This window comes from Eulemur rufifrons, chromosome 30 (assembly GCF_041146395.1).
Source record: "Eulemur rufifrons isolate Redbay chromosome 30, OSU_ERuf_1, whole genome shotgun sequence".
Lineage (NCBI taxonomy): Eukaryota > Metazoa > Chordata > Mammalia > Primates > Lemuridae > Eulemur > Eulemur rufifrons.
Window position 1 is genome coordinate 48342342 of NC_091012.1, and position 26819 is coordinate 48369160.

General features: G+C 35.8%; 1 protein-coding gene across 3 annotated transcripts in view; it reads left to right on the forward strand.

The window, feature by feature from the left end:
- Nucleotides 1–26819, forward strand: part of TENM1 (teneurin transmembrane protein 1) — a 532730-nt gene that overhangs the window by 178007 nt on the left and 327904 nt on the right. For all 3 annotated transcript variants that reach the window (XM_069463375.1, XM_069463376.1, XM_069463377.1), the window contains exon 4: nt 25224–25464. In XM_069463375.1, the coding sequence (XP_069319476.1) occupies nt 25224–25464 (241 nt within the window). The remainder of the gene's footprint in view (nt 1–25223; nt 25465–26819) is intronic.

The window sequence follows — 26819 nt, forward strand, 5'->3', positions numbered from 1 at the left end:
GTGTACCCATCACCCAAATAGTGTACATTGTACCCAATAGGTAATTTTTCATGTTCTGCATTGGCATGAAAACTTACTGAAAAGATGAATAAGAAGCTAGTAAAAATGGTTACCTACAATGGGTGAAGGAAAATGGAGTGGATGAGGAGAAAGGGGAAAGTGAAACTTCTCAGTATATACCTCACTGGAAACATTGCTTGTTTTAGTTTTGGAACACATTAATTTAATGAAATGGGGAGAAGAGGAATTTACCAATACACAAAATACTTTTTTACCTGCTAAATCTCTCTTCCAGGAATACATAAATTTAAATGTTGGACTTGGATTTTTGTCTTGACTCTGCCACTAATTAGGTATATGACCTTAGGCAAGTCACTTAATTCATCTTGACTTCCATATGTGTAACTTAAGAAAGTTAGAATAAATTGTTTCTAAGGTCCCACCCAGCTCTAACATTCTGTGACATGCAAACGGGTGACAGCATAGTATGGGTGTATGTCTGATTGATAAGACTATTTATTGCTACTGTAGCGTTTTTCTGTTTTGGCTATTTTTTTTCCCCAAATAAAATAATAGTTAAAATGGGTTTTCTCACTCAGGCAGAGAGGTACACATTGGATTTAAATTACCTTTTGAAACCCCAATTTTACTGCCATGCCAAAAGGAATTTCTATCTTTTAATTTTAGGCAAAAACTTTATATAAATATTTGCTAAAGTATCATAAATGTACTAACACTAGATGAACTCAAAACCTTGACTTTTAATTGCTAATCAGTATTTTGATAAGCTTCTGAGTCTTTATTAAATGTGTGTTCATGTTTGATATCCATTCTGTTTAGGCTTCAATTATTTAATTACAGGTCTTGATATGAAACTAATCATGCATATATCCATACGAAGCTTGCATACTGACAGGATAAAATCATTAAACAGTCATTACTGTAAACTGACGTTGGCCTGAAATTTTTGCAGTTAACGGGGGAGTTGATGCTTGATGAACAATCCAATTAAAACTGGCAACAAAAGACCTAAAATGTCAGCCAAATTGCTTTTTAATAGTCAATGCAGCCGTCACAAAACATAAACATTAAAGTCCCCATGGAAGCATAAAGCTTCATGGTGAAACAATTCTAGAAAATGAATAATAATTACAGCATCTTGAGGATTCTTTTAAGAGATATGCACTCATTAAAAATATTTTGTTGGTTAGAATCAGATGATAAAGTATGTTTCCATGAATGCTTCTTTATATTTGTTATAATAATAGTTTTATTTAACATTAGATAGGTATAATTTACATTATCAAAAAAAGTTATTTTAAAAGCATTTCAATAACCTGGATGGCAAGATTTTGGAAAAAAGAGTAAGAAAAATATACAATATGACCTGCTAACATCTCAAAATATAAAACTATAATGAATCCTCAGTTACACTGAACTTTAAATGTAAAGGCAGGAAAGCCATTTGTGATTTCTACAAATAACCCCAAAGCAATAGCCAACATTCAAACTCTTCAGGCTCTGAGTGTCCAATACTGAATATGTGAGTGGATTAATCACCCAGATGTTTCCTACTATGCAGCAGTTTGATTTTTAGTTGAAGATACAAATTCAATTACTTCACTGCCCTTTTCACCTTTGGTTCAGATATTTCACACACAGAGGTCAAAGTATTAGATTACCATGAGAGATTGTCTTGTATGTTATGAATAATCGAACTTCTTCCTCTGTCGTTATTGCCACATCTTTCAATAGGCAAAGAAAGAAACCATGGAGTTTTCATCTTCGTGGTGTTGTAACACAAGAGAAAACATCAAATGGCTCCTAGGGGAAGTGTTTTAAACATCAGAGTTTTAATAACATGTTCATTTATTTTCTCAATAAACATTTACTAAACACTTAAATAGTGTGCCAACACAGTGTTGACCACTCTCTCTGGGAATCTGAAGATGAGTAAGATTTGGATACCATCCTAAGCTTACTATTTAGTTGAAGGTTAGACATATAAATAATCCACAATGATACGTGGGAGACATGTATGAAGAATTCAAACCAGGGAAATAAAAAAATACTTATCTCCCAAATTCACACATGAATGAGGATTTTCCTTAGCCTACCGTATATTTTTTGAAAATACTTTGTAGCATATATATACACAGTAGAGCCCTCAAACAGATGGTGTCCTAATATATTTATGTATTTAAATATCTGTCAATTAAATATTGCCTTCCTCTACAATCATAGAGTGTAATTTTATGTGCTATGAAGGGTAAATTGACGTTCACACTTCTCCAGCTGTGGTTCCTCTGTTTTATCTGTTGAGGAAGTTAGTGCTGTGTTTTCAGAACAACAATTTTTAAAATCCCTCAAAGGAGTGATAGACACATTGGGACTTCAAAGTCTATTAGCTGAAACAATGAGGAGAAAACCCTATAGGAATATAAATGAAACTTTAATGGCACCATATCAGAAAATATTAAATGACTCAACTATCCATAAAAAATTTGCTTATCTTTTAGTTATTTTTTTTTTCGTAATACAATGATGACTAAAGTAAAGAGGGAAAATTCTAACATTTAGGCTGTATCTCTAAACCACCATCTCAGTCTGTGGGAAAATAAAAATGCCTTGGTCTATATTATGCACAAAAGCAGATAAAAATCATGTCAGCAATCTGACTAAATGTTAGCTTGAACAGACTAAATAAGCCAGCTCTTTTGCCATTGCATGGGCCACAGAATAATATGTTCAAGCATAATTTTTCTACCAAATTAAGATTTTAATAGTTAGGCATTTAGAAAAGAATGAAAAAGCCTTCGAAGAATAGGTAGATATATCTAAAAAATTCTCATAACCAAATGTATAATACCTTTATGTATGTTTGCATTTGCCAATGTAAATTCAAGCTAAATATTCACTCACATATTTAATAAAGGATCGGGTGCCTATTATGACCTAGGCATTGTGTTGGGCACCAAGGATTCAAAGATGAATAATAAATAGACCTCACACTCAAGCACCTCACTGCCTAACTGAGGAAACACACACGAAGAAATAATTATGATAACGTTGTGAGGTTTCATTGCCTAGAAGACTTGCATTGATCCTTTAAGACCCGGCTGCACTGAGAAGGGTGGGAGGCAATAGCATCGATGCGAAGGAAGCATGTACAATACAGTACTTTGGAGACATGGAAGTGCATGGCCCATATGGTGTGGAGAGACAGGACATAAAGCTGCTGAGGCTTATATGCCCTACTAAGGATTTTATACTATATCTTATAAGATACAGGCAATAAAGAGCCATTACATTCATTGTAATTAAGAAAACAGTTGTGGATTCATTCATTTTGATTATTCAGTGGTAATAAATATAATTAAATAAGCTGTTGATAAATTCCAGAGATATCAGATATCCTTTTTGGATAAGAATCAGATGTATGAATACCAGGGAGTTATCTATACTTAATGCTTCCCACATTCCCCTGAATATATTGAAGTCGGGTAAAGATTTTCTAAGATGACTTCTTTATTAAGCACGACTAGGCCGGACGCGGTGGCTCACGCCTGTAATCCTAGCACTCTGGGAGGCGGAGGCAGGTGGATCGCTCGAGGTCAGGAGTTCGAGACCAGCCTGAGCAAGAGCGAGACCCCATCTCTACTAAAAATAGAAAGAAATTATCTGGCCAAGTAAAAATATATAGAGAAAAAATCAGCCAGGCATGGTGGCACATGCCTGTAGTCCCAGCTACTCAGGAGGCTGAGGCAGGAGGATCGCTTGAGCCCAGGAGTTTGAAGTTGCTGTGAGCTAGGCTGATGCCACGGCACTCACTCTAGCCAGGGCAACAAAGAGACACTCTGTCTCAAAAAAAATAAATAAATAAATAAATAAAAATAAAGCACGACTAACATTTGTTTCCACAAAAGCAGGAATAAAACCACTATCATGCTTATGTAGAAACCCTAATTTTTTATATAATATTCAGGTAGAGCTCTTAAAAGAGGTCAAACAATGAAATTACCTCACATAATCAATACCTAACTCAAGGATTGCCAGAAAATATATTTTTATTATCCATGATTATTTTAATGTTAAAACCAATAACGTGGAATTTTTGGCATCATAAATTACTTTTGAGCAACTTAATGATTTTAGTAGGCAACATGGTATAGATCAGTGACTTTCAATTTATTTTTCTCACCATTTCCCTCAGTTAGAAATATATTTTACATCATAATATACAAAACTGACACAAAAGTTTCATGAAACAATTGTACCTTTACTAAATGTGATGCTCTGTGATATATTCTATTCTATTTCATTTTTTAAATGCTAGACAAAATTGGTTTCATAACCCATTAATTGATCATAGCCAGACATTTGAAAAACACTATTATAAATAGGATAAAAGAAAACTGGATTTGAAGTCAAAAGAAAACTGGATTTGAAGTCAAAAGAAAACTGGATTGGAAGTTGAAAGACTTGGGTTCTTTTTTTGGTTTCTTTTCACTACTTATTATCTCTGTGACCTTGGTAAAGTCAAGTTAACTTCTCTGATTTTTTTAATGTTTTTTTTTATTTCAGCATTTTATGGGGAATGTGGATGATGCTTTCCACATCTATCTCAGACTCCTGTTGTAAGGAGCAAACAAAATAATACATTTCAAAGTGCTTTGCAAACCATAAAACACTATGTAAGTGTAAGGAGGTGATATCCATAAAATGAGACTATACTTCATTGTTATATATTTTATGTGACTTTGGTGAACCTTTTAATCCTTCAAATTCATTGTTGAAAAATAATTTCCTTGAGGGTATCTAGTCACACCAGGTATTATATATATGAAAATAAGGTTGACAAAATGTTTCCCATTCTGAATAAGAGACAACAGTTACATCAGTTCAAGCACAGTTTACATTTTTGGCTTCTCAAAAAAGATTCTGATACAGATCACTACCCTTTAAACTAAAAAGATGCTTGTTAAAATAATGGAAGGAATGCGTGGCTTTATATTATGTAATTTGCTTATATGACACATCTTTTTTGATACATGATGCTGCTGCTAAAGTTAGCCTTTGGCAAAGACATGTTATAAACACGTTTGCGGAACTCTAATGGGAAGAAATCTATAATACTGAAGAGAGAGGTAGGCAAGCCATTCATTTATAAAAGCAATGTTTAGTAAAATATTACTATGAACTACCTTTGTTCAGTTCTTGCCTTGCTAAAAATGACTTCAGAGTTCAACATGATTTGAAGATGAGTTGTCCAGTTTTCTCCACTTATTCTTTTAGCAAGCATTTGTTGAGTACTGACTGTGTGCCACACTGTAGGTGCTATAGGAGTCTGCCTTTCAAAGAGCTTTATCTTCTATTAGGGAAGGTTAAACAAGTATACAAATACAAGGTGCAATATTAGGCTTTTTGAGTTGCATGAAACAGACTTACTCAGACTAGCTCACATGATAAGGATTTATTATAAGCATGCATGTCCAAAAGCTGGAAATGAATCCAACTCTAGAAGCTTTAAGCAGGAGTCTGTGAATCTTCAGCCTAGGGTTCTGCTGTTCATATGACACAGTGACTGCTTTTTTTTTTTCCCATGTCTGCTTTTTTTCCCATATCAGTCTGTTTTCTTTCTGCTACCACCTGGCTTCATGTGTCTTAGGAGGTGCTGAGGTGATAATAAGAATAGAGTGCTATAGGAGGTCAGAAGAGAAAATTATAGCTTCTTTAGATTTCAAGAATGCTTAATTGGCATTGGGCCTCAGAGGAGTGGGATGTAAACAGAATATGGGATGAAAGGACATTCAAAGTGGGAAGTCAAGAATGAACATAAAGGTTCAGAGATGGAGAGCACCAATTGTGTCTGTTGAATAGCAAACATTGCAGTTTGGCTGAAGAACAGGAAGTACAGAAAGGTAGACAAGGCCAAAATCATGCCTCTATAACCTCTCAAATTAAACCAAAAAACTTTTGAATTTAATTATAATGTAGTTAATCTGTGTGTACATATATTTTTAAATATCTAGTAGTTTTCCAATTCTAGGTGAAACAAAGCATACCTCAAAAATATCTTCCATTGGCCTTTGCTTCAGTTTATTTTACAGATACTGGAACACATTTGTCACTCCATTGACAACCTTATCTACTAAGGCATAACACTAGGCAGTGTGTGGATTGAGAAAATAAGAAACTGCCTGTCCTTAGAATTTGCCATTTAGCTGAGGGACAAGAAAAATAAGCACAAACACAAACATAAAGGTAGCAGAGGCAGGTACTTATATACTACTGTCACTAATTGCTTGCATAACTCCTAACCACTGTGCACAGTACTCTCCTTCGCTTCTTTATTCCCTTGTCTTTACCCAGATCCCTTACTCCTTAGTCTGCCCTGCACTTCACAGCTGCACAAAGAGACACCTAATTCATTGTCAAATTGAGATATCTAGTCTTGGGTTTAAAGACCATCTACCAGTTGCCATCCCTACCCCTATACTCATCTATGTTCATTTCCCATTTCTGCCTAGCCACACTCTCCTCTCCAGGAGGCAAACTTATTTTTCACTGGAAAATATTGTCTTTTGAGGATCTCGATGTCTTAATAGAAGGGAGAAGAGCAAACAATGAATCACTGATAAAATTTGATTGCCTTTAATAAAGTAACATGAATAAGGACTCAAAACATAAATTCCTTGATAAATGTTGGTCCAAAGCTTAGCCAAACCCTGCAAATAACAGTTATATGTTAAATAATCAAGACATATCAGCAAATGTCTTTTTCCTCCTTACTGATTCTCCAGGAAATAGAGGGTAACTAATCCATGGTGACATGGTTATAGTAGGATTCAACGGAATCTAGTCTGTTCCAGGATAGAAAAGTATCTTCTTGCTTCCTTTGAACACACTTTGGAAATAGAAGGTCACATCCAAGATGAATATTCCAACTTAATCTCAAATCTAAGAGATATCTATGTGCCTATTATCTGATTCAACTAGGGGCATAGCACTGATCACTTTATAAAGCACACGTATAAATGGCTCTAGAAATAGAAACCTGTCCTCGTATGAAATCTAGAATATTTGTAGAGTGATTATATATGGATTAATGGATTAATCATGTGACATTTAGTAATATTGGCAAGTATGCTAAGACTAGCAGATGGGCTCCCAGGGAGAAGAAGAACCTCATGTCTCACCATTTCTCCCCACTGACGCTAAGCTTTTCAAAGGGGGGAGTGTGTGTGTGTGTGTGTGTGTGTGTACTCATAATAAAAGGATTTAGTTTTGTTATGTAACCTGAAGATTTAACATGTAATTTTTTTCTATTAAACTTTTGTCTAGAATTGTGGGTTAAGAATACTTACCAGGTAGGAAAACAAGAAACTGCTAGTTCAGTATAATGCATTATAATAGATTCATGGTCAGAAGTAATTTGCAACAATAAGACAGTATTTCTAAAATGAATGAACTTGGCACCTGAAAAATGTGACTGCAACTAGGGTCATATAATATACTTTAATTATATAAGTGAGTGTCTCCCATGCTCCCACCTCCACCCTACCCACTAAGAGCTTTTGAGAGAAGTGACATTCACTTTAACCATTATATCTTGGGCACATAACATGCCTAACACTAAGCAGTCTATAAATGCTTGTTTAGAGAATTAACCATTTTGGAGTAGAGAAGGAATTAAATCAGCATTAACATGTCTATCATTTTTTGTTCCCTCTTTTCATTCCCTTATTTAACTTCTGCTGCCTTGCCATTCCTACATATCATTCTCCAGGCGACCAAGATACTCTATTCCCTTTCAGTTGGGCTGTTTCCCTTACCTCTGTATCATTCAACTTTTCTGTGAAACCTTATAGACTAGACTGTTCTCTCTTTCTTTTTCAACTCTGCTATTGTTTATGATTCCCTGCTGGTTCAGTCAATTATGTTAATGTGTATGTGCTTACGCTCTACCCATTTTGGCTGTATGACCTTTTTTGATGACCACCCAACTGTTCCTTGCGGTGATTTTTCAGGCAGGTACATCCGTTAGGGGAAGAGGAGAAAGGGTTAAATGGCAGATTGATTTCTGTAATCTTGGGAATGAGATTAGTCAGTAAAGAGGACACAAGTGTATCTTTTGTGAAAGACATGTGATGCTGACCATTGGTATAAAGGTTAAAAGTGATTATAACCTAGAGTAAAGGCATACTCATCTCAAATGACACCACTGGTTGACCATGTGATCTTGGGAAAATAACATAAATTTTCCATGCCTCATTTTCCTCATCTTATATTTAAATGTACTTATTTATTGCACCAGCAACTTTATGATCACAATAACTTACCACCTCTTATAATGAGAATGGTGATGGGAATAATATATAAATGGAATGATATTTGTACCTCTCCCTGTGTCCGAGAACTGAAAGTAATTAAATACAGTAGAAAACATTTACTCAGAATGTCTGAGGCCTGATCTGTTCTAGATTAATTATATTAGAATTTAGCTATCTTAATTCCAAGTGAGCATAACAATTTTTAAAGGCATGTTAGCTCATAAATTATGCTATATACTATGAGATGCAAAGTGTAGTAAGAAATAAGTTTTAAAATCATTTGTGCCTTAGAAAGTATGATACATAGTATGGAATGCGAGATATGGTAGAAAATAAACAAGTTTTTAAAACATGAGGCTTAGAAAATGTTTATTTATTGTTAGTACATCACCCACATGAGTTGGTGGTGCTATGTACTGAATTGTGCCCACCCCCGCCAAATTCATATGTTGAAGCCCTGACCACTAGTGTGACAGTGTTTGGTGACTGGGTCCTTGGGGATAATTAAGTTTAGATAAGGCCATGAAGGAGGGGCCCTCATGATGGGATTCTTGCCCTTATGAGAAGAGACACCCTTTCTCCCCACCATGTGGGGACATAGAGAGAAGACAGCCATCTGCAAACTAGGAATAGAGCTCTCACCATTAACCGACCATGCTGGCACTTTGAACTTGAACTTGTAGCCTCCAAGCTGTGAGAAGATAAATTTCTGTTGTTTAAGCTCCCTGGTATTTTGTGTGGCAACCTGAATTAGGACAGTTAACTACTTATTATTTTATTTATTTAAAGATCTAAATGTATACCTCCAGTTTTTGGTGGCTAGTAAGCACGTGTCTTTTACTTTTATCACTTGATACAGCCCAAATTTTCCAAATACAGTCACTTGTTTTCTCTTTATATTCTATAAATTAAGGAATAGACTGTATAATATACGTTCATATAATTCAATACATTAAAAACTGTTCTTACACATTAAAGCATTAATTATAAAGAACACTACAATTCTTGTGTTATCAGCAAGATCCATGTTGATGACTATTATAATTTGTCTACCCCATCCATAATGCTTTAATTTGGTCACTATAATATTTCTGGCCCACAGTATCACACCATCACTATATAATTAAGTAAAATAAATGATTTGATTATTTAATTATTTATAAATAAATATTCCCTTCAGTGAAGGAATGGTATGGCCTTTTAATCACAGTAAAAAACACATAACATAAAATATACCATCTTAACCTATTTTAAGTGTACAATAAAGTAGTGTTAACTACATGTACATTGTTGTGCAACAGATACCTAGAACTTTTTCACCTTGAAAAATTGAAAATCTATACCCCAGCCTGAGCAAGAGCGAGACCCCGTCTCTACTAAAAATAGAAAGAAATTATATGGACAACTAAAATATATATATACAAAAAATTAGCCGGGCATGGTGGCGCATGCCTGTAGTCCCAGCTACTCGGGAGGCTGAGGCAGTAGGATCGCTTAAGCCCAGGAGTTTGAGGTTGCTGTGAGCTAGGCTGACGCCACGGCACTCACTCTAGCCCGGGCAACAAAGCGAGACTCTGTCTCAAAAAAAAAAAAAAGAAAGAAAGAAAATCTATACCCATTGAACAATTCCCCCTTTCTCCCTCCCCTCAGCCCCTGGAAACCACCATTCACTTTCTGTTTCTAAGAGTCCGACTACTTTAGATTCCTCGTGTAAGTATTATTATGTTGTATTTGTCCTTCTGTGTCTGGCTTATATCACTTAGCATAATGTCCTCCAGGCTCATCCATGTTGTTGCAAATACTAGGATTTCATTCATTTTTAAGGCAGAATAGTATTCCATTTTATGTATACACCACATTTTCTTTATCCATTCCTCCCTTAATGGACATTTAGGTTGCTTCCACCTCTTGGCTATTGTGACTAATGCTGCAATGAACATTGGTATGTAAATATTTCTTCAAGATCCTATTTTCCACTGTTTTGGATATATACCCTGAAGTGGGATTGCTGGATCATATGGTAGTTTTATTTTTAATTTGTTGAGGAACTTTCATATTGTTTTCCATAGCAGCTGCACCATTTACATTCCTACCAACAGTGTGCAAGGGTTCCAAGTTCTCCACATCCTCACCAACACTTTATTTTTTTGATAGTGGCCATCCTCTCATTGTGGTTTCAATTTGCATTTCCTTGATGATTAGTGGTGCTGAGTATTTTTTTCGTATAACTTTTGGCCATTTATGCATTGTCTTTAGAAAAATGTCTATTCAGGTCCTTTGCCCATTTCTTAATCGGATTATCTGTGAGGGGTTTTTTGTTATTGAGTTTTGAGTTTTTTATATATTCTGGATATTATCCTCTTATCAGATACGTGGTTTGCAAATATTTCTCCCATTCCATTGGTTGTCTTTTTACTCTCTTGATTATTTCCTTTGCTATACAAATTAACAATCATTTTTAAAGTCATTTAAAAAATTCTATTGTTAAGATACTTCTATTCATTAGATTCCTGTATAAACAAACTTCTGTTGTAATGTTTAGGGCATTAGGTAGGGTGTTTTTATTTGTTTGTTTTACATTTTCAGTTCTTTCAAATGGAGATGCCATACAAAATGGTTGCATTAGCATGTTGTATTATGAAAAATACAATAATTTATAGATAACAAATTCCTCAAATCCATAAAATATAAAATAACATTCAATTCACATTTTTTTTAAAAGCCAGCTCTAATATCCCTAGAGTTTTTAGACTTTAGACTTTGGCATATCCATAAAGCATTACACTATGAATTTGTGTAATATAACCAACCATTAGAACTTTTTTACTGAGTGAAACATGTAGTGGTACTGTTTCTAGAGTTGCTATTTGAATGACCATAACCCTAAACCATCCTCATAATTATCTATTGTTATAAATCTAACATGTATTTAGGGAAGGAAAATCCCTACAAGTGATTCATAGTTTAAGAAAATCCTTTTAATTTTAATAACATTTATTTGAAACTAATTTAGTACTCTCCTTAAGTAGAGAGATGGTCATAACAAATGCCAGTTCATTGTATACAAATAAAAATTTAATTTATAGCCATAATATTTCATTAGTAAATATGGTTAGGCTTTAATGTGCAGAAAGAAAAATAGCATAACTAAATTGCTTAGTTGTCTTTTTAAAGCAAGCCCATTAAGCAATCTCTTCTGATATTTTCAGCATCAACTTAGGATAAAATGACACACCAAATAAGTTAAAGACTGTTACTATGGATCACATAATTATATAGGTACTATTGAAATGAGGATATTTGCCACTAAGAATTAAAAGGAAACATTTAATGATGTGTGCATGAACATATTGAATTGGGTCTACAAATAAAGTAACCCATTACATAGATTTCATTATAAGTTATTACATGGTTGATTCAAATTCAGCATTTTATCTTCATTGGCTGCAATAAAGATAAATGGCAAGTGTGGTATAAGCACAGTTGATGTGGTTTGTTTTGAAGCCCAGGAGAGATGGCTGAGTGGCAGCAAATGGAGTCAGTTCAATTCCATAGTACCTAAGGCCTTGAACTAGGATCTCTACTTCTCTGAGCCTCATATTCTCCAACTCTAAAATGGATACATTATGTGATTTTAAAACACTGCATTTTCTTTAATGAAGCAGAAATTATTCATATCCTCAGAAGACTTTGAAAATCCCACTCTTAACAAAAATGACAATTTTTTTTCAAAAAGTCTAATTTCATATCATACTAGTTATGTGAGCAAGAAGGTACAATGAGAGTAGAGGGCCAAAAATAATAACACTAAGAAGTATTAAATGAAGCTGATGATATCTCCACAGTGAGTGTGTATAGATTAATGTTGTGTTTTCATGGCACCAGTTCAATTGATTAAAACTTTTTAGGTCAGTTATTTCATTTGGGTTATGAAAAGTCCCTAATTTGATTCTGTCTCCCCGCCCCAACAAAAAAAAAATAATTAGCCACGTTTTAATGACATACCAACAGTCATAGTCTCCATGACAACAAGACGCTGTGCAAATGGTTCCAGTTGGAAAGTGGGAAGAGGTCTTAATGTCTGAGTAGCCTTACCTCTCCCCATCTTGAGCTGTTGCTCCTCGAGAGAAAAGGGACGTGTTTTTCATTTCTTCTTACTTTACAGGAATATCTTAACAGGCAGTAGAAAAAATAGTAGTAGTAGCAGCAGCAACAGCAAAAGTAGCAGCAACAACAAATGTGAATATATGTCAGTCTTCACTGAATTCTTTGAAACAAAACAGTTTTCCTAATCTAAATTCATAGTGGAAACAATTACAATAATAATTATACCAGTAGCCAACATTGAGTTTATTATTATATATACCAGGCACTATGCTCAGTACTTGGCATATAATCCTGGTCTAATGCCCATCCTTTTTACATATACTATAGACTATCATTAATATGCAATGCTTTAATAAATATATTTGGATACACTCTGAGGCAAGTCATTTGCTCCAAATTAGGTTGATAACATGGTTCCAACATTGATCAGATGTCATTAGTTTATAATGTAGATGTTGGTCTTGGTGCCAATATGATAAAGTTTCTGCATATTCATATGCTATGAAAGCTGTACCTGTGCAACACCATACTTCTAAGTAGTAGTCATAGTTTGTTAGGTGGTATTTTTGTATATACTAGTTTACAGTGTCTCTGAACATTTCCTAACATTTTAACTGGTTATCCACAACTCCTTCCCTCGTGGAATTTGGCATACTTTGAGGGAATTCTTTGAAAGGAAGTTTTACATGCAGCTTGGCCCAGTGAATAAAGCATCAGATAATATTTGTGAAAGTCCTTGAGAGGTACAGATGAAAGGTGCTTCCTAAATACAAAGCACTAATGTTGTATGGATGGAAACGGTTCTTCTTCACATCCTTTGCTCTAATGTCTAAGTCCCATGGTGTTATTGCAATAGGTACTTTAGCAATGCATGTATACCCCCAAAATCATTTAGTACAGGGGAAAATGCAAGAAAATACATTCAAAGCATAAAAATCATGAAATAGAGACTATTATCTGAAGTAAAAGGGACTGGGAGCATAATAGGAAGGCCAATCAATAGAGAGTGTTTGCTGTGACTTGGAGGAAGAGGAAAGGATAGGAGTCAACTGTTCTTATATTGACTCATAACTTCAATAATAGCTTCTTAGAACTGTTGGAAGAAAATAAAACTGAAATTTGTAAAATTTTTTAACTATAATGCAGAAGTTTTAAATAATCAAATATCTTAGAGTCAGATTTTCTCTTAGGTTACTCACTAGATGGTACCTGATTTTATAGATTTTGTTGGACTTGATAATTGATCATTTATTTAATAATATTATTTAGCATTTATGTGCCAGGTACTCTACTAAGTGTTTTATACACATGACCTCATTTAATTCTCACAAAAAATATTAAAAGATGTTTATTACTATCCCTGTTTCACAGATGAGGAAACAGAGGTTTGAAAATGTTTATATCAAACTGATACTAAATTGGCAGGGCTGTGATTTAAACCCACATTGGTCTCCTTCTAATTTCTGTAACTTAACCACTTTGTCATTTGGAAATGTCACCATGTACTTACTAATTTAAACAAATTATGTACAGATGATATCTCTAAGTAAGTAAATTAGTAGCAAAGAAAGTACTCTATACTTGATTCACTTTACTGAAAACAATCAAATGAAACCAAGATACTCTCCTCTTTGTCTTCTACTTCTGAAGATAAGATGTTGCATAACTGATTAGGTTAATTCCTCCTTTTCTTTGGCTTCTCATTTCTTTTGAAAGTTGTAAGCAGTATGAGTCCTATTTTAAAGAAAACTATTGTTCAATAATGGATAGCACTTGACCTTTTATCCTGTATATCTGTATACCTTAACCTGCAACCAACTTTTTATGATTATCCCTAGAAAGCCCTGTGGTACACTGTGGTCAGACCTACGCAGAATGGGAAACACGTAGCCCCTGTATTGCAAGTATAGAGAAGGGGAAAGTGCCCTAGTGCTACCATAACAAGAATTTGAAGATTAGGGAACTGGGCATTAAGCCTGGGTGACATGACTTCCTGAGTAACAGAATTATGCTTTACATAAACAGTTACCAACTGCTTGGGAGTATAAGAGAGAGCAATCCCATAGTACTGTGTTCTTTTACCCTGAGGGAGAAACATCTCACCCGGTGCAGGCTACGAAAATCGGCAAATGAGGGCTTGTCTTCATGAGGTACAAGGGAAGCAAAAGGCAGCCATGTGCACATATTTGCATCCTAATTTTATTTCTATGCCTTATGGTGCTTATTTGCCATTTGGGAGTAAATCAAAGTAAAAGCAAATGAATCGAATCCAAGTTGTCATCTTGCCCATCCATGAATCCAGATCACACTCTGTGGTCTGGTCTGGTGCAGACCCCCAGTATTAATACACAGAAAGGTGCTTCTGTGCACTCATTCGCTGATTTCAGGCATTACAAGAGATCTCTTTGAGAAACTGCTTCACATAAGCAATGTGTGTTTAATCCTCTGTCCTTCTCGGTATCCCACCGATAAGACATAAAACATTTCCCCTGAATACCTTTAGGAAAAAGTTATTTAAATGAGTTTAAGTAAGAATTAAGTTGCTTAAGATACTTGCTTGAAGGAAACATTTATTAATCACTACTTATGAATTATTTTCTTAATTTCTAAGATTACTATCTATGTTTATTACCACAGTCTCATATATTCATAGTTTCCTCAACACGTTTTCATTTTTTTTCTTCTGTTTATGCAGGCTGACTTTCTTCCCCTGGAGAGGAGCTCATTTTTTAGTTTTCCTAAGGCATCTATGTGTTACATTAATTTCAAGGAAGGGGAGAAGAACCTGTCTGAATTCACTGTTGTTCAGTCTATTCTAAAGTTATATTAGTAGATTCCACTGATTTGCTTATTTTGATGGACATTTCACTTGATCCACTAGCAGACATATCTATATCAATATATCAGTATATTTCCTAATTGAGCTGCTTTCTCACGACTTCATTAGCCATCTTCCAATTAATGAAGTCTCAAGTGCAATCTATGCTTAGTTTGAGGCTACATGTGAAAAGACATCATTACAAAAGAATTTATCAGATAACTTTTTTTGTATTCTGGGTGATGTTCATCCAGAATGTTGCATTTTATTTGGGGAACCATAAAGACCTAGTTAAATTGGAGAGAGTCCAGGGAGATAAGCAGTAATGTAATTGAGAGAATGAATCAGATTTTGAAGGAAAAATAAAATGAGTTAAATATGCATAGCTTAGCATAAGCAAAGTTTATAAAATAGGCTTAGTAATAGGTCTTAATGTTGGCACATCTCCAAAAAATGGCTCTATTTAACAGTTCACTAAAATACCATGTTGAAAAACAAGAAGATGAAAATTAGTAATAATGAAAGAATCAATCAATGAACATTTCAGGCAGAAAACTTTTCAAATACAGGCTGTGCCCACACAATGCCAAAACAGCTGGTAGGAATGTGAAGAATTCAATCAAATAAGTTATTTGGCATCATAAAACACTCTCCCACCATAGCTGCTATATTTTTTTATAAAGTAAAACTTGATTGAATTCAAACTTTAAAATTTTGAATTCATTCAAATTAATTAAATTTGCAAATAAACAAAATAATAAACTTGTATTGAAGAAAATTGTGGGCTGTGTGTGGGAGATAAAAAGATGATTCAGACCCAGATCCTAATATAAGACAAGTACATGCATAGATGCATAGCTTGAATGCAAGAGGGAAAATTAAACTTTCTCTTTCCTTCCTACAGAATTTTTACTTTCCTGCTCATACTGCTTAGGAGACTCTCTCAGTAACCCAACAGATGTCAGGCAGAAAGACTGGTGGCAGTTGATAGAGTTCTGCCAGCAGCCATTAAGATCTCAAATCTCAAATTTTTTTTTTGTTTTGAGACCCACACATTTGAATAACATGTGCAGGGGTAAAACACTCCCATGAGAATACTAGGACTTTTTTCAATCCCCCCATTTCTTTTTCTTTTCTTTTCTTTTTTTTTTTTTTTGGAGGGGCAAGAGAAGCAAACCTTCATCACTCCCATGATATGTGTAGAATCATTTTACAAGCATGTGGATGTGGAAATCAGCTATTAAAATGGTCTATAAGGCCGGGCATGGTGGCTCACGCCTGTAATCCTAGCACTCTGGGAGGCCGAGGTGGGCGGATCGTTTGAGCTCAGGAGTTCGAGACCAGCCTGAGCAAGAGCGAGACCCCATCTCTACTAAAAATAGAAAGAAATTATATGGACAGCTAAAAATATATATAGAAAAAATTAGCCGGGCATGGTGGCTCATGCCTGTAGTCCCAGCTACTCGGGAGGCTGAGACAGGAGGATCGCTTGAGCTCAGGAGTTTGAGGTTGCTGTGAGCTAGGCTGACGCCACGGCACTCACTCTAGCCTGGGCAACAGAGTGAGACTCTGTCTCAAAAAAAAAAAAAAATGGTCTATAAGATTGGAATTGTATCCAATTCCAGTCACTAGCTGTAATTCTATCCCTTCCTCTCCCATCCAGAAAAGCACATCCAAATGCAACTTAGTGAGAGTAGCATGATTAGGGGCATCACCCTGAATCCAATCTCATCTATCCTTTTTAAAATAAATCATTTGTGAGCTTCAGTTCTCTATTGTAGTAACAAGTGACTGCAAAACATTGGTATGTTTTGATCCTGTAGCTGAGCACTGCTGAACTAGAGCGAGAGGCCAAAACATGGGTGAAATTTGAGAATCCTCTGGGTCTTAGGAATATTGGCTGTATCAGAGCCATATCTTCCCATTGTCTCAGATGGGGGCTATGTACAAGTTCAATCCCTAAATACAGATGCCAGGATTCCTCTCCATCATTCCACTAGGTGTCCACGGGTACCATTTGTTCCTAAAGTTCTGCTGGCAGGGAGGAACTACAGAATATGGGGGAAACTTTCTCACCAAATAGTCAGGTGATGACAGTTAGGTGGTGGTATTAATAATCAGAATCAGAACTGTTTTTTCAGTCTTTATTGAAAAGTTTGAGCAGGAGGTGAAACCTTTCCCAGGCTTCCCTAGTTCCCTAGCCTCCATGCTTTGTTTTTATTCTCTAGTATTTTTTTGTCTTTTGCTTTTTGTTTTCAGTTACTCTTAATATAGTGTGCCCTCACTATTTAACATATGGTAGTTTGAAAAATATTTTTATTAGAACTTTAAGCACAGTCATAATGTTTTCCTGATTTGTGCTTCATTCAGAGTTCCATTTTCTTAAATAACATTAGCATGATTTTCATCCATTGCTTTTTGAACAAATACAGGGTGAACATTTGTAATAATGTAATAAAAATGAAGCCCTGAAAATGAAAACTTTGTGAAATTCCAGAATATCTCTTATCAGCTAATTTATTAAATGATTCATTGTCAATTAATTCATAACCCTCCATTACCTACTTGCAAATAAATAATGAACTTTGGGGACTGAAAATAATTGAAATACCTACACACGACTTTAGTTTGAGTATAAACTAAATATGAAACTTTTAAGGATCATTACTTTTTTATATTTTCTTTTTGATATACTTCACTGGCTAATAATGGAAGCCACAGCATCATTGTCAGCATAAGATAAAACAGGGCAATTATCTATTTCATGTTTCATGGTACATAATGGATAACAAGAATTTCCTTCAAGACCATAGTGAAAAGGCTTTGGCCAACCACTAATTTTAATTGTTAATTAATACTGTATATTAATGTTTAAATATTGACATTTAAAATTCCAAATTATACCATAAACTTTAGCTTTTTACCATTCTACTTAGAAAAATGACAATTTTCTAAGGTAACAAATGTATTAGCTTCATTTGTCTTTTTTTTTAACATTTCCAAACTATTCTGAAAATATAAGCAGAGATGTATCCATCCTATATTTTCACAACCAAAAAAGTTAGGTAGTTTGAACACTTACTTCAATAATTTAAGCAAAATAGCATTTACCACAGTCCTCTTTTTTTTTCTTGATTGTTAAGTTCTAGGTTGTTTGTCTTAATCTATGTCAGAAAGTTGATTGAGTTAACAAACCAGCCACTTATTGGCAGGAATATTGACTCTTATGCCTAAGATTGGTTAATTGTACTATGGAAAGCCAATACATTGTGCAGCACAGTTGGATTCCCCCTGTAACAGAGACAAGAAGAAATGGGCTGGGGGAGGACTGCTTTGTGGATCTTTGTCTTACTGTTATGCTTGCAGAACAAATTGGAGAAAAGGAAAAGAGATTAATGAGACCCAGAAAATAGAAAGTTTGGACTTTCTGGAGGTAGACCAGCACACCATTTGAAGATGATCATCAACTTATAGAGAGACTGAAGTACAAATATGAATTTCAGCACAAACATGTCAAAGGATTGTAGGTGCCTCAGTGTTGACCTTTATTTCCAGTGGTGGTAACAAAGATCAACCTAACTGACAGAAATTAGCAGAGCATACTATTTTACTTGCTGGCTTGGTGAGAGGACCATTCAAAGTTCTCAAAGGGGTATACTTGACAAACTCAAAGGCACTACATAGTATCCAGGGTCGTGGGAGCCATGCAGAGTGCAATAATCCAGAACCAGATTGAACCCATATAAACTAGAAAACATTATAATTTTTTTGTTAACCTTCCCCCAGAGCTTCTGTGACTCTTCTGCAGTCATCTGCTTTAATTGCGAATTCCCCTCTCTGTTTCTCTCTCCTTCTGCCTCCTTCTGTTGTTGTCTTACGACTTTCTCATGCCCATACATACAAAAACATTTATTAAATATTAGCTATTTAATAGATTTTTTTCTGTTCTCAATCCAATGGCTTATTTAACTGATAAATATATTTTTATTAAAGGCTGCTGGGACATTAATATTAAAGCAGTATTACTTGAGACAGAAAAGTGATACTTGTTTATTTATTCTTCTGAAAACCAATTTTCTTACCTTTTTATTCTTTTATTCGTTGAGCCTCTAATGATAATTATAAGGTTGAGAACAGAAGTGTTCACAGCCAGATACACTTAAGACTAACTTGATTAACATTGAGCACTATTAAGTTAATGGATATTAGCCATAACATGCAAATTTATAAACTACCTCCTCACAGGTTATGAAAGCTCCTTGTGACAAGTAAAATGCTGTAAAGTAGTAATATGCATTTAGAATTGGTAATAATAGTTAATAATAAACCTTTCCTCTTTCTTTTAAGCCTGTTTCCTGTATCCCTTCTCCTACCTAGGAGGGGAGAATAGCTCAGAAAAGCAACCCAAGGAACCAAAAGCTTATAATTGGCCTTGAGAGACTTACATAAGTAGTTATGGCAATAACCCTTGGTGCCCTGATGTTTTTTGCACATGTAGATTATTATGGTCTTCAGAGGCATTAATTAATATTGCCTCATAAGAGCTCAGGAAGGTAGTCAAATACTAATACAGGCCCATAATCCCTTATCCAAAACCTTTGGAGTCCACTTGTTTCAGAATTTAGAATTTTTCAGATTTTACAAAGGTAATGCCATGCATGTACTGTATATTATGTAATACCCAGAGTGGAGTGTAGGCCAGCACCTCTTAATAAAATGCATTAATACTTCCACAGCTAAATGTACGGAAATTCACTGAGATACATAATGATCATAAAGATCCCGATATCACTTAAGGTCATGTTTTACCACTAAATGAATTTATTAAAAACTCAGTTTTCAGGAATTTTTTTATTCCAGCATTGCAGATTGAGTTGTGAAGCTACCCTCCCTGTTGGCCAATGGGGTAATGAAACAGACTAAGGCCAGGAAGTGCATAAATGATTTCTGATTCTATGCGACTATTTTCTAGAGCTATAGGAATATATGTGCCCCCTTTGACAACATAGTAACTTTGGGAAAAAACATATTTGGGGGCAAGTATTGTGATAGTGTCACTAAAGAAAAGAATGATCAATTTAGTACATGTATCTGGGGAAAACTAGGCATGTGTCTACTTTGGTCAAATTTTTCAAGAAAAATGATCTATTTGGCATTACTGTAATACTGACAATATTTATTTTTAACACTTACAGAAAATTAGTTTGCATGTATAGTCAGTTCTGCTACAACGCTTGTTTTGAAAACATTCATTTGTTCCCTTGCTATTGGTATATTTGAGAGCTTAAGACAAATTTCGTGTCTTAAGCACAATTCCATCTGTTAAAAGCACTAGATGAATGCAGAAAACTGCATGCAGCAGAATGAGCCTGTATGGCCACAAATGGGCACATGCATACTCCTCAAACATCTACCAGCTATCTCAGTCTACCACATGTGTTGGGATCCTCACCCATCCACATTCAGTGTTATAACTTTCTGTCCTGGTGAGATAACTCTCCTTCTACCACTTCAAAGTAACTCACAATTTTCAACCCCTCTGACACTCACTTTCACAAGCAAACTTCAGGTGTTTTTTAAGGTAAAGTGTCATATTTGATATGACATCCAAGTATTTCTTAACCATTAATATGTGTAAATGATGCTACCATTCTTAATAGGTTCATTTAAAAAAAAAATGTGTCACTGATGATTTTGAGTGTTGTGCCCCTAACCTTATCTTCCCATAAACTTTTTTCCTAGGCACAATTTTGCCTAGTACAGTGAACTTGAGAAATGTATGCATCGCCTTGTAGCAAAACTGACTGTATGTGTTAATGAAATGTAAGGGGCAAAACACCCTGACAGACACCCTGATAAGTTCCCACACAGTATTTCTGAACAGAGATACTCTAGTTTCTGGTGAAAACTTTCCCTAACACATGATCCAAAATAAGGTTTATTTGCAAAAAGAGAGGAAAAAAAAAGTATGCATGACAACTTTCTCCTCCCATATACCTTTTAGAGGCAAGAGCAATGTTGTTTCTGACGGCTTATACTTCTATTAACAGCTCTGCCATACACAAAATGTCTTAGATCTACAGTTTGGAGGAATTTTCCCCCTGAGAAATTACCTTACCACGTTATTTTAGGACCTCAAACCTGAAAATGGCTCCTATCCAAGTATATTATGTGAGTTAGACCTTTCCATTTGAAAACTTAATTTACTTTCAGAAAGCTTTATAAGTATGTCTGGATATCCACATTTGCATAATCATCACTCCCCCGTTCTCCCTTCCGTCTCTCTCTTGGGCACAGAAGTGTATGGTTGCCAGATAGATTTGGAAGTGAGTGCATGTGACTCCTAAACCCCTGGAATTGGTGTTCTAGAGCTCCTGACACTGAACACTAATGTATTTTTCATTAGTGTTTAATGTTGGGAAATCCCATTTCATGGAGCCAAAGGATTAAATTACTTCATTTGGGAGGGAATAAGTGCATTCATTCCTCATCTTTTTCCTGAGGAAAAAAAAAAAAAAAAAAAAAGAATGAATCTGAGATCATTTGCATTTCATAAGGGCTTAAGGTCTGGATGTATTCCACTCAGTGCAACAGTCCAGTACTGTGAAAGCATTTAAAGACAATATTAACTAGTAAGGAAACCTCCACATATTTGAAATGTGAGAATAAAAATACACAATAAAATAGGTGAAAATCAAGGTATCCATATATATGGATATTGATATGCATACACATATATACACATATACAATCAAAATGACTATACAAAGCAATTCTACTTGTAGCAGAAATGTTATAATAATAATACCATGATTGTGCTTTACAATGAGGTAAAGTTTTGTCATTTTTCATAATAATAAGAGAGTTGCAAAGATTTTGAGGAAATTTAGCAGGCAGTAAATCCCGATAATAGTGAGTGATTCTCTTTCTTTTGAACAGCTGGCATGGAAGAGAAACTTACTTTCTTTTGCACAACTGTGCTGATGGAAACCCTACTTATTGGGCTAGTAGATGTCACACATGTTGTTTAGAGAGGTTCTGAACATAAGACCTCACATTGACCCCTCATCTTCCTCTAACCCTGAACTTTCACCCTTTGCCTCCCTTCTTTCTAGTCATTAAGTGCTTTCCCATATGTGGCTTTACACAGCAGATCTGTAAGGTGTCACTGCTGCTCTTTTCACATCATGGAGGGGCATTATTTTTAAGCACCCTCTTCAAGGTATCATTGTTCTTCCACTTGGCTCTGGGAGAGATTCCACTGAGGCCTCCAAGGGAGAGACCTACTTCTCTGTGAATAATTGAATAGATATCCAGTGGCTGCATCGGAATGAGAGCCAAAGGGAACATTGAAGGTGGTTCTTTAGGTCTCATGGACCAGCAAAACCCTTTTCTATCACCAAAAGCTTTTAGGGATTTTTCTCTATACCCAACACTATGATCAATGCTGTGTGGCATACAAGAGAAGTAGAAGATGACCTTATTCTAAGAAACATGCAGTCTATTTTGGGAGATAAAACAAAACACATAGGATGCCAAGGGAATGGTGTAATATTGCCAACGCAGAGGCCAATTATATAGTAAGAACAACAAGTGTTAAAATCAGAGAATACAGCCATATTTATTTTCCAAAATAGCATAATGGAAAGTGTACTCGGCTGAGAATCATCAGATATGGGCAGGCAAAATCATACACGTTGAATGACTTTGAGAAAGGCCCACAGCAATTCACTTCTCTGGGCCTTGGGTTCCTCATCTGTAAAATAGCCAGTGGAGAAAGGGGGGTGGGGCTAAACTAGGTGATCTCTATGATTCTTTCCAGTCTTAACATTTTATATTTCTATAATATTCAATGAACTGTTACTGACATACTATGTTCAAGCACATTTTACATTAATTCAATTGAATTGTTAGGAAAAAGGATTGTTATTTTCTTCATTTTCCAAGTAAGAGGTTAAAGCTTCTAAGTGGCAGAAGCAGAACTTAAACCCAGGTTTGTCGTACATCTAAATCCTCTGCTCATTCCACCATGCTGTACTGCATATTACTCCACACTGTCTGCCTTTCTACATTTAAGGACTTATGGTCTAAGAGGGAAGCAGACATATAAACTTGAGTGAAAAATCCAGAAAATATGGAGGATTCTGTGTCTCTAAATCTTAAGAAGGAAAAGAAAACTTGTATTACAGAGATCTGCAATCCTGGGGATGGAGCATTAGCCAGAGAGTCAGGAGATGTGGGTTCTAATCTTGGCCCTTCCACTAACTTGCCAAGTGTCCCTGGACAAGTTTTCTCATCCGTAAAATGAAAGCATCTCCAGGGTCCTTTGGGTTCTAACATTCAATGCTTCTTTGAGTCTCAAGAATGGACAGTATACTTCTAGTTATGGTTATGAGTATGAGCCCAGAGGTTTAAAAAAGTTAATGAGATGTTAAGTACTTATGATGATTTTTTTAGTGGATATGGGATTTGAGCTGGGCCTGGAATAATGGGGGTGATTTAGAAAATTCATGAAGCATTTTAATTCTTTTTAAATATACAAGGATAGCTGACCATCTAAGGAATCCTTTATATAAAATGAATGATCACCACTCCTTTTCCTGTCTATCTTTTGTACAATTCAGATTTTCATATAGCGAGTTTATTTAAAGGGAGAGGCACCTGTACTAGAAAATATAGCCAAGAATTTGCCATGCTCTTGGGACAGTTAATATTATTTTTAAATATGGAAATCGTGCCAACTTCTTTCAAATTCAAGTTTGAAGTGGAAGGACTGAAAGAAGTGGGGTTTTTTTGTTTGCTTTTTTTTTTCTTCTGTGATCAGCCACTGCAAAGTGGGTCTCAGCACAATCCAGCTGAGCCCTTTGCTAGGCATCGAAAGCCTCTGGCGTTTTTCTGCCTTTCAACTTTCAGCCATTTGGGAGGTGGGACAAAGCTATGCTGTCTACAAAGTTTATCCAGAACGTGCTAATGTTACAAGAAATCACTTGACATCTATTATGTTTCTCCCATGGAGGAGAGGTGGCTATCAGCTGCAATAGCGATTTCTTTTCAAAGGGGTTTAATTGGGGTATTTCTCATGGGCCAAATCCTAACTCACTGTCTTTACGTGTGCCTGCCAGAAAAACAGTGGAAAAATACCAAACAATAGCAACAACAGAAGTCTGAAGACCGCTGTCCCAGGCTGTCCCCTCTGCAAACAAGCAGAAAAAAATGGTTTCCCTGCTGCCTAAGCTGCTGCTAACATGGCAGAGCTCCTAGAAAGGTGTAGCAAGGGGGAAAGGAGTACAGACTGTGCTTTGCATGGCCATGGAAATATGTATAACAACCTGAACAAACGCCTTTTAGCCCACCTTTTACAAGTAGCACTCTGAGTTTTTTTGGGGGGGGGCGGGGCGTGACTGGTAAAGAGATTAGTTTTACGCAGCTGAATGACACACTCATGAGCTGCTTTTAGGAAGTATGGATTTGTTCCTGTGTAGGCAGGCTTGCATCCTTTCCTGAGGTAAGCCAGAAGGTGGCCTTATATTTTTATTTGAAGTGCCGAATGATTTTCCTTGCAACGAATTTGTGCCTTTCACTGATATTTTCTAGAGTGAGATTTTTGCAACTGATGGAAATCAGCTCACTTCTGTTCTGTAACTTAGTGTCTTGTTGGTGATTTATTTGTTCAGTAGCAGAAACTATGACAAATGGTGTGAGGCGGCCTCATTTACTTTTTAGTTGCTATAGCCCTGAAGAATTTACATGTAAATGCAACTGTGAATGTTTTACATTTCATAGGCATGCTGCATGTGCTTTTGTAAGTTAAGTGACATTTTTACTGATAGAATGAACTTAGAACTCCTCCCCCACCCCACAGGTTATATTATTTGAAATCCTGGTACGTCTGTTATGCTGTGTTTTCCTGACTGCCAAGTGGAAGAGTAAGTCTCTATTTTCTGTTTTTCTTCTTTCCTCTTTAGATGCGCAGAGCAGCCCACATAACCAGTTCACCTTCAGACCCCTCCCGCCGCCTCCACCGCCTCCACATGCCTGCACCTGTGCCAGGAAGCCACCCCCTGCAGCAGACTCTCTTCAGAGGAGATCAATGACTACCCGCAGCCAGCCCAGCCCAGCTGCTCCAGCGCCCCCGACCAGTACACAGGATTCAGTTCATCTGCATAACAGCTGGGTCTTGAATAGCAACATACCATTGGAGACCAGGTACTTGAGCTATTATTGATCCGACTAAACTTAAGTATTGGCAGAGGATGGTTCCACCGATTGCAGAAACTCATTTCACCATAGATATCTCCAGAGACACACAAATACACGCACAGATACACACTCAGCTGCATAAGCAAAAGGAAAGGCCCCTCCACAGGCACAGATGTGCACACAGGCACACATCTAGATCCAGGCACACCCACAGATACAAACCAAAGCAGATGCACGTGAAAAGATAAAACCACAGATGCATAAACACCCCACTGTCACACACCCACAAAAACATGAAGTGAAGCAATTATCCAAGCTGTCACTGCAGCCTCAAAGTGAAAGGCAATTGTCCCTTGTTTTAAGAAATTGCAGTATTATAGGAAAATCCTAACACAAAACTAACACACAGTGATAGTTTCCATTTTATTCATTATAAGATTCTTTGAAAAAGTAAGTTACCTTCAAACATTTTAAAAATAAAAGGATTTGCCTCATGAAGTGGAAGTATATGTGTAAGTTTAAAAACTGGTTTCTGCTTTTAGGATGAAGTTTGGTACTTTTGAGCAAATATGTTTGCCTCTGTTTTTCTGTCGCTTCACATATTTAGGCTTCCAGATTCACTCCACAGATCTTTGTTGTGTGATTAAAGTTCTCTGCAGTTCTAGGTCCCTTGATCATGACAGACTTTAGCACTAGATATGATTAACTGAGAAATTATTCATTGTTTCTAGTCACTCTTAAATCAAAAATTACAATTTTCTATTAACATGAAAAACACAAACTTAAAAAAAAACATAGCATTCTGTTATCTTTTAAATTCAAGGATTTCCCCTTGTTTGTGTGCCTTATTTAGATCTACCACCAAACTTTTTCTAAAGACATTTGTATGTAAATGTAGGATTAAGATGCCACTTTATAAATAATGTCTAGTTATCAACTTCTATCCTGATATCTGGAAATCGGAATGGAAAGGGAAGGAGTAGTCATCTCACATTATAAGACTGGTTGTTTTCTTCTTTTTCCTTAGCAGCATATTAAATTAAATACCAGCCATAGCATAAGAGAATATGTCACCATCAACAAACCAGAAGTACTATGGCCCATATCCAGGAAACTCTATATCAACTGTCACTTACCAGATTAAATAGTTCCACAAACTGCTGTTTCTGCTATCTCCCAAGAGAAAATATAGCAGTCAGCACCTATGGTGATGATAATAATCCAATTAGAACTGTACTAGTGATAGGGTTTGTGTATTGTTCTTTTTTTTAATTGAAAGGGAGGAGGTGAGTAAAGTGCAAAAAGCAGAGAACAGTGTATATCTTCTTCAAGGAGTTTTCAAACAGTGGCGATTTCCTCAT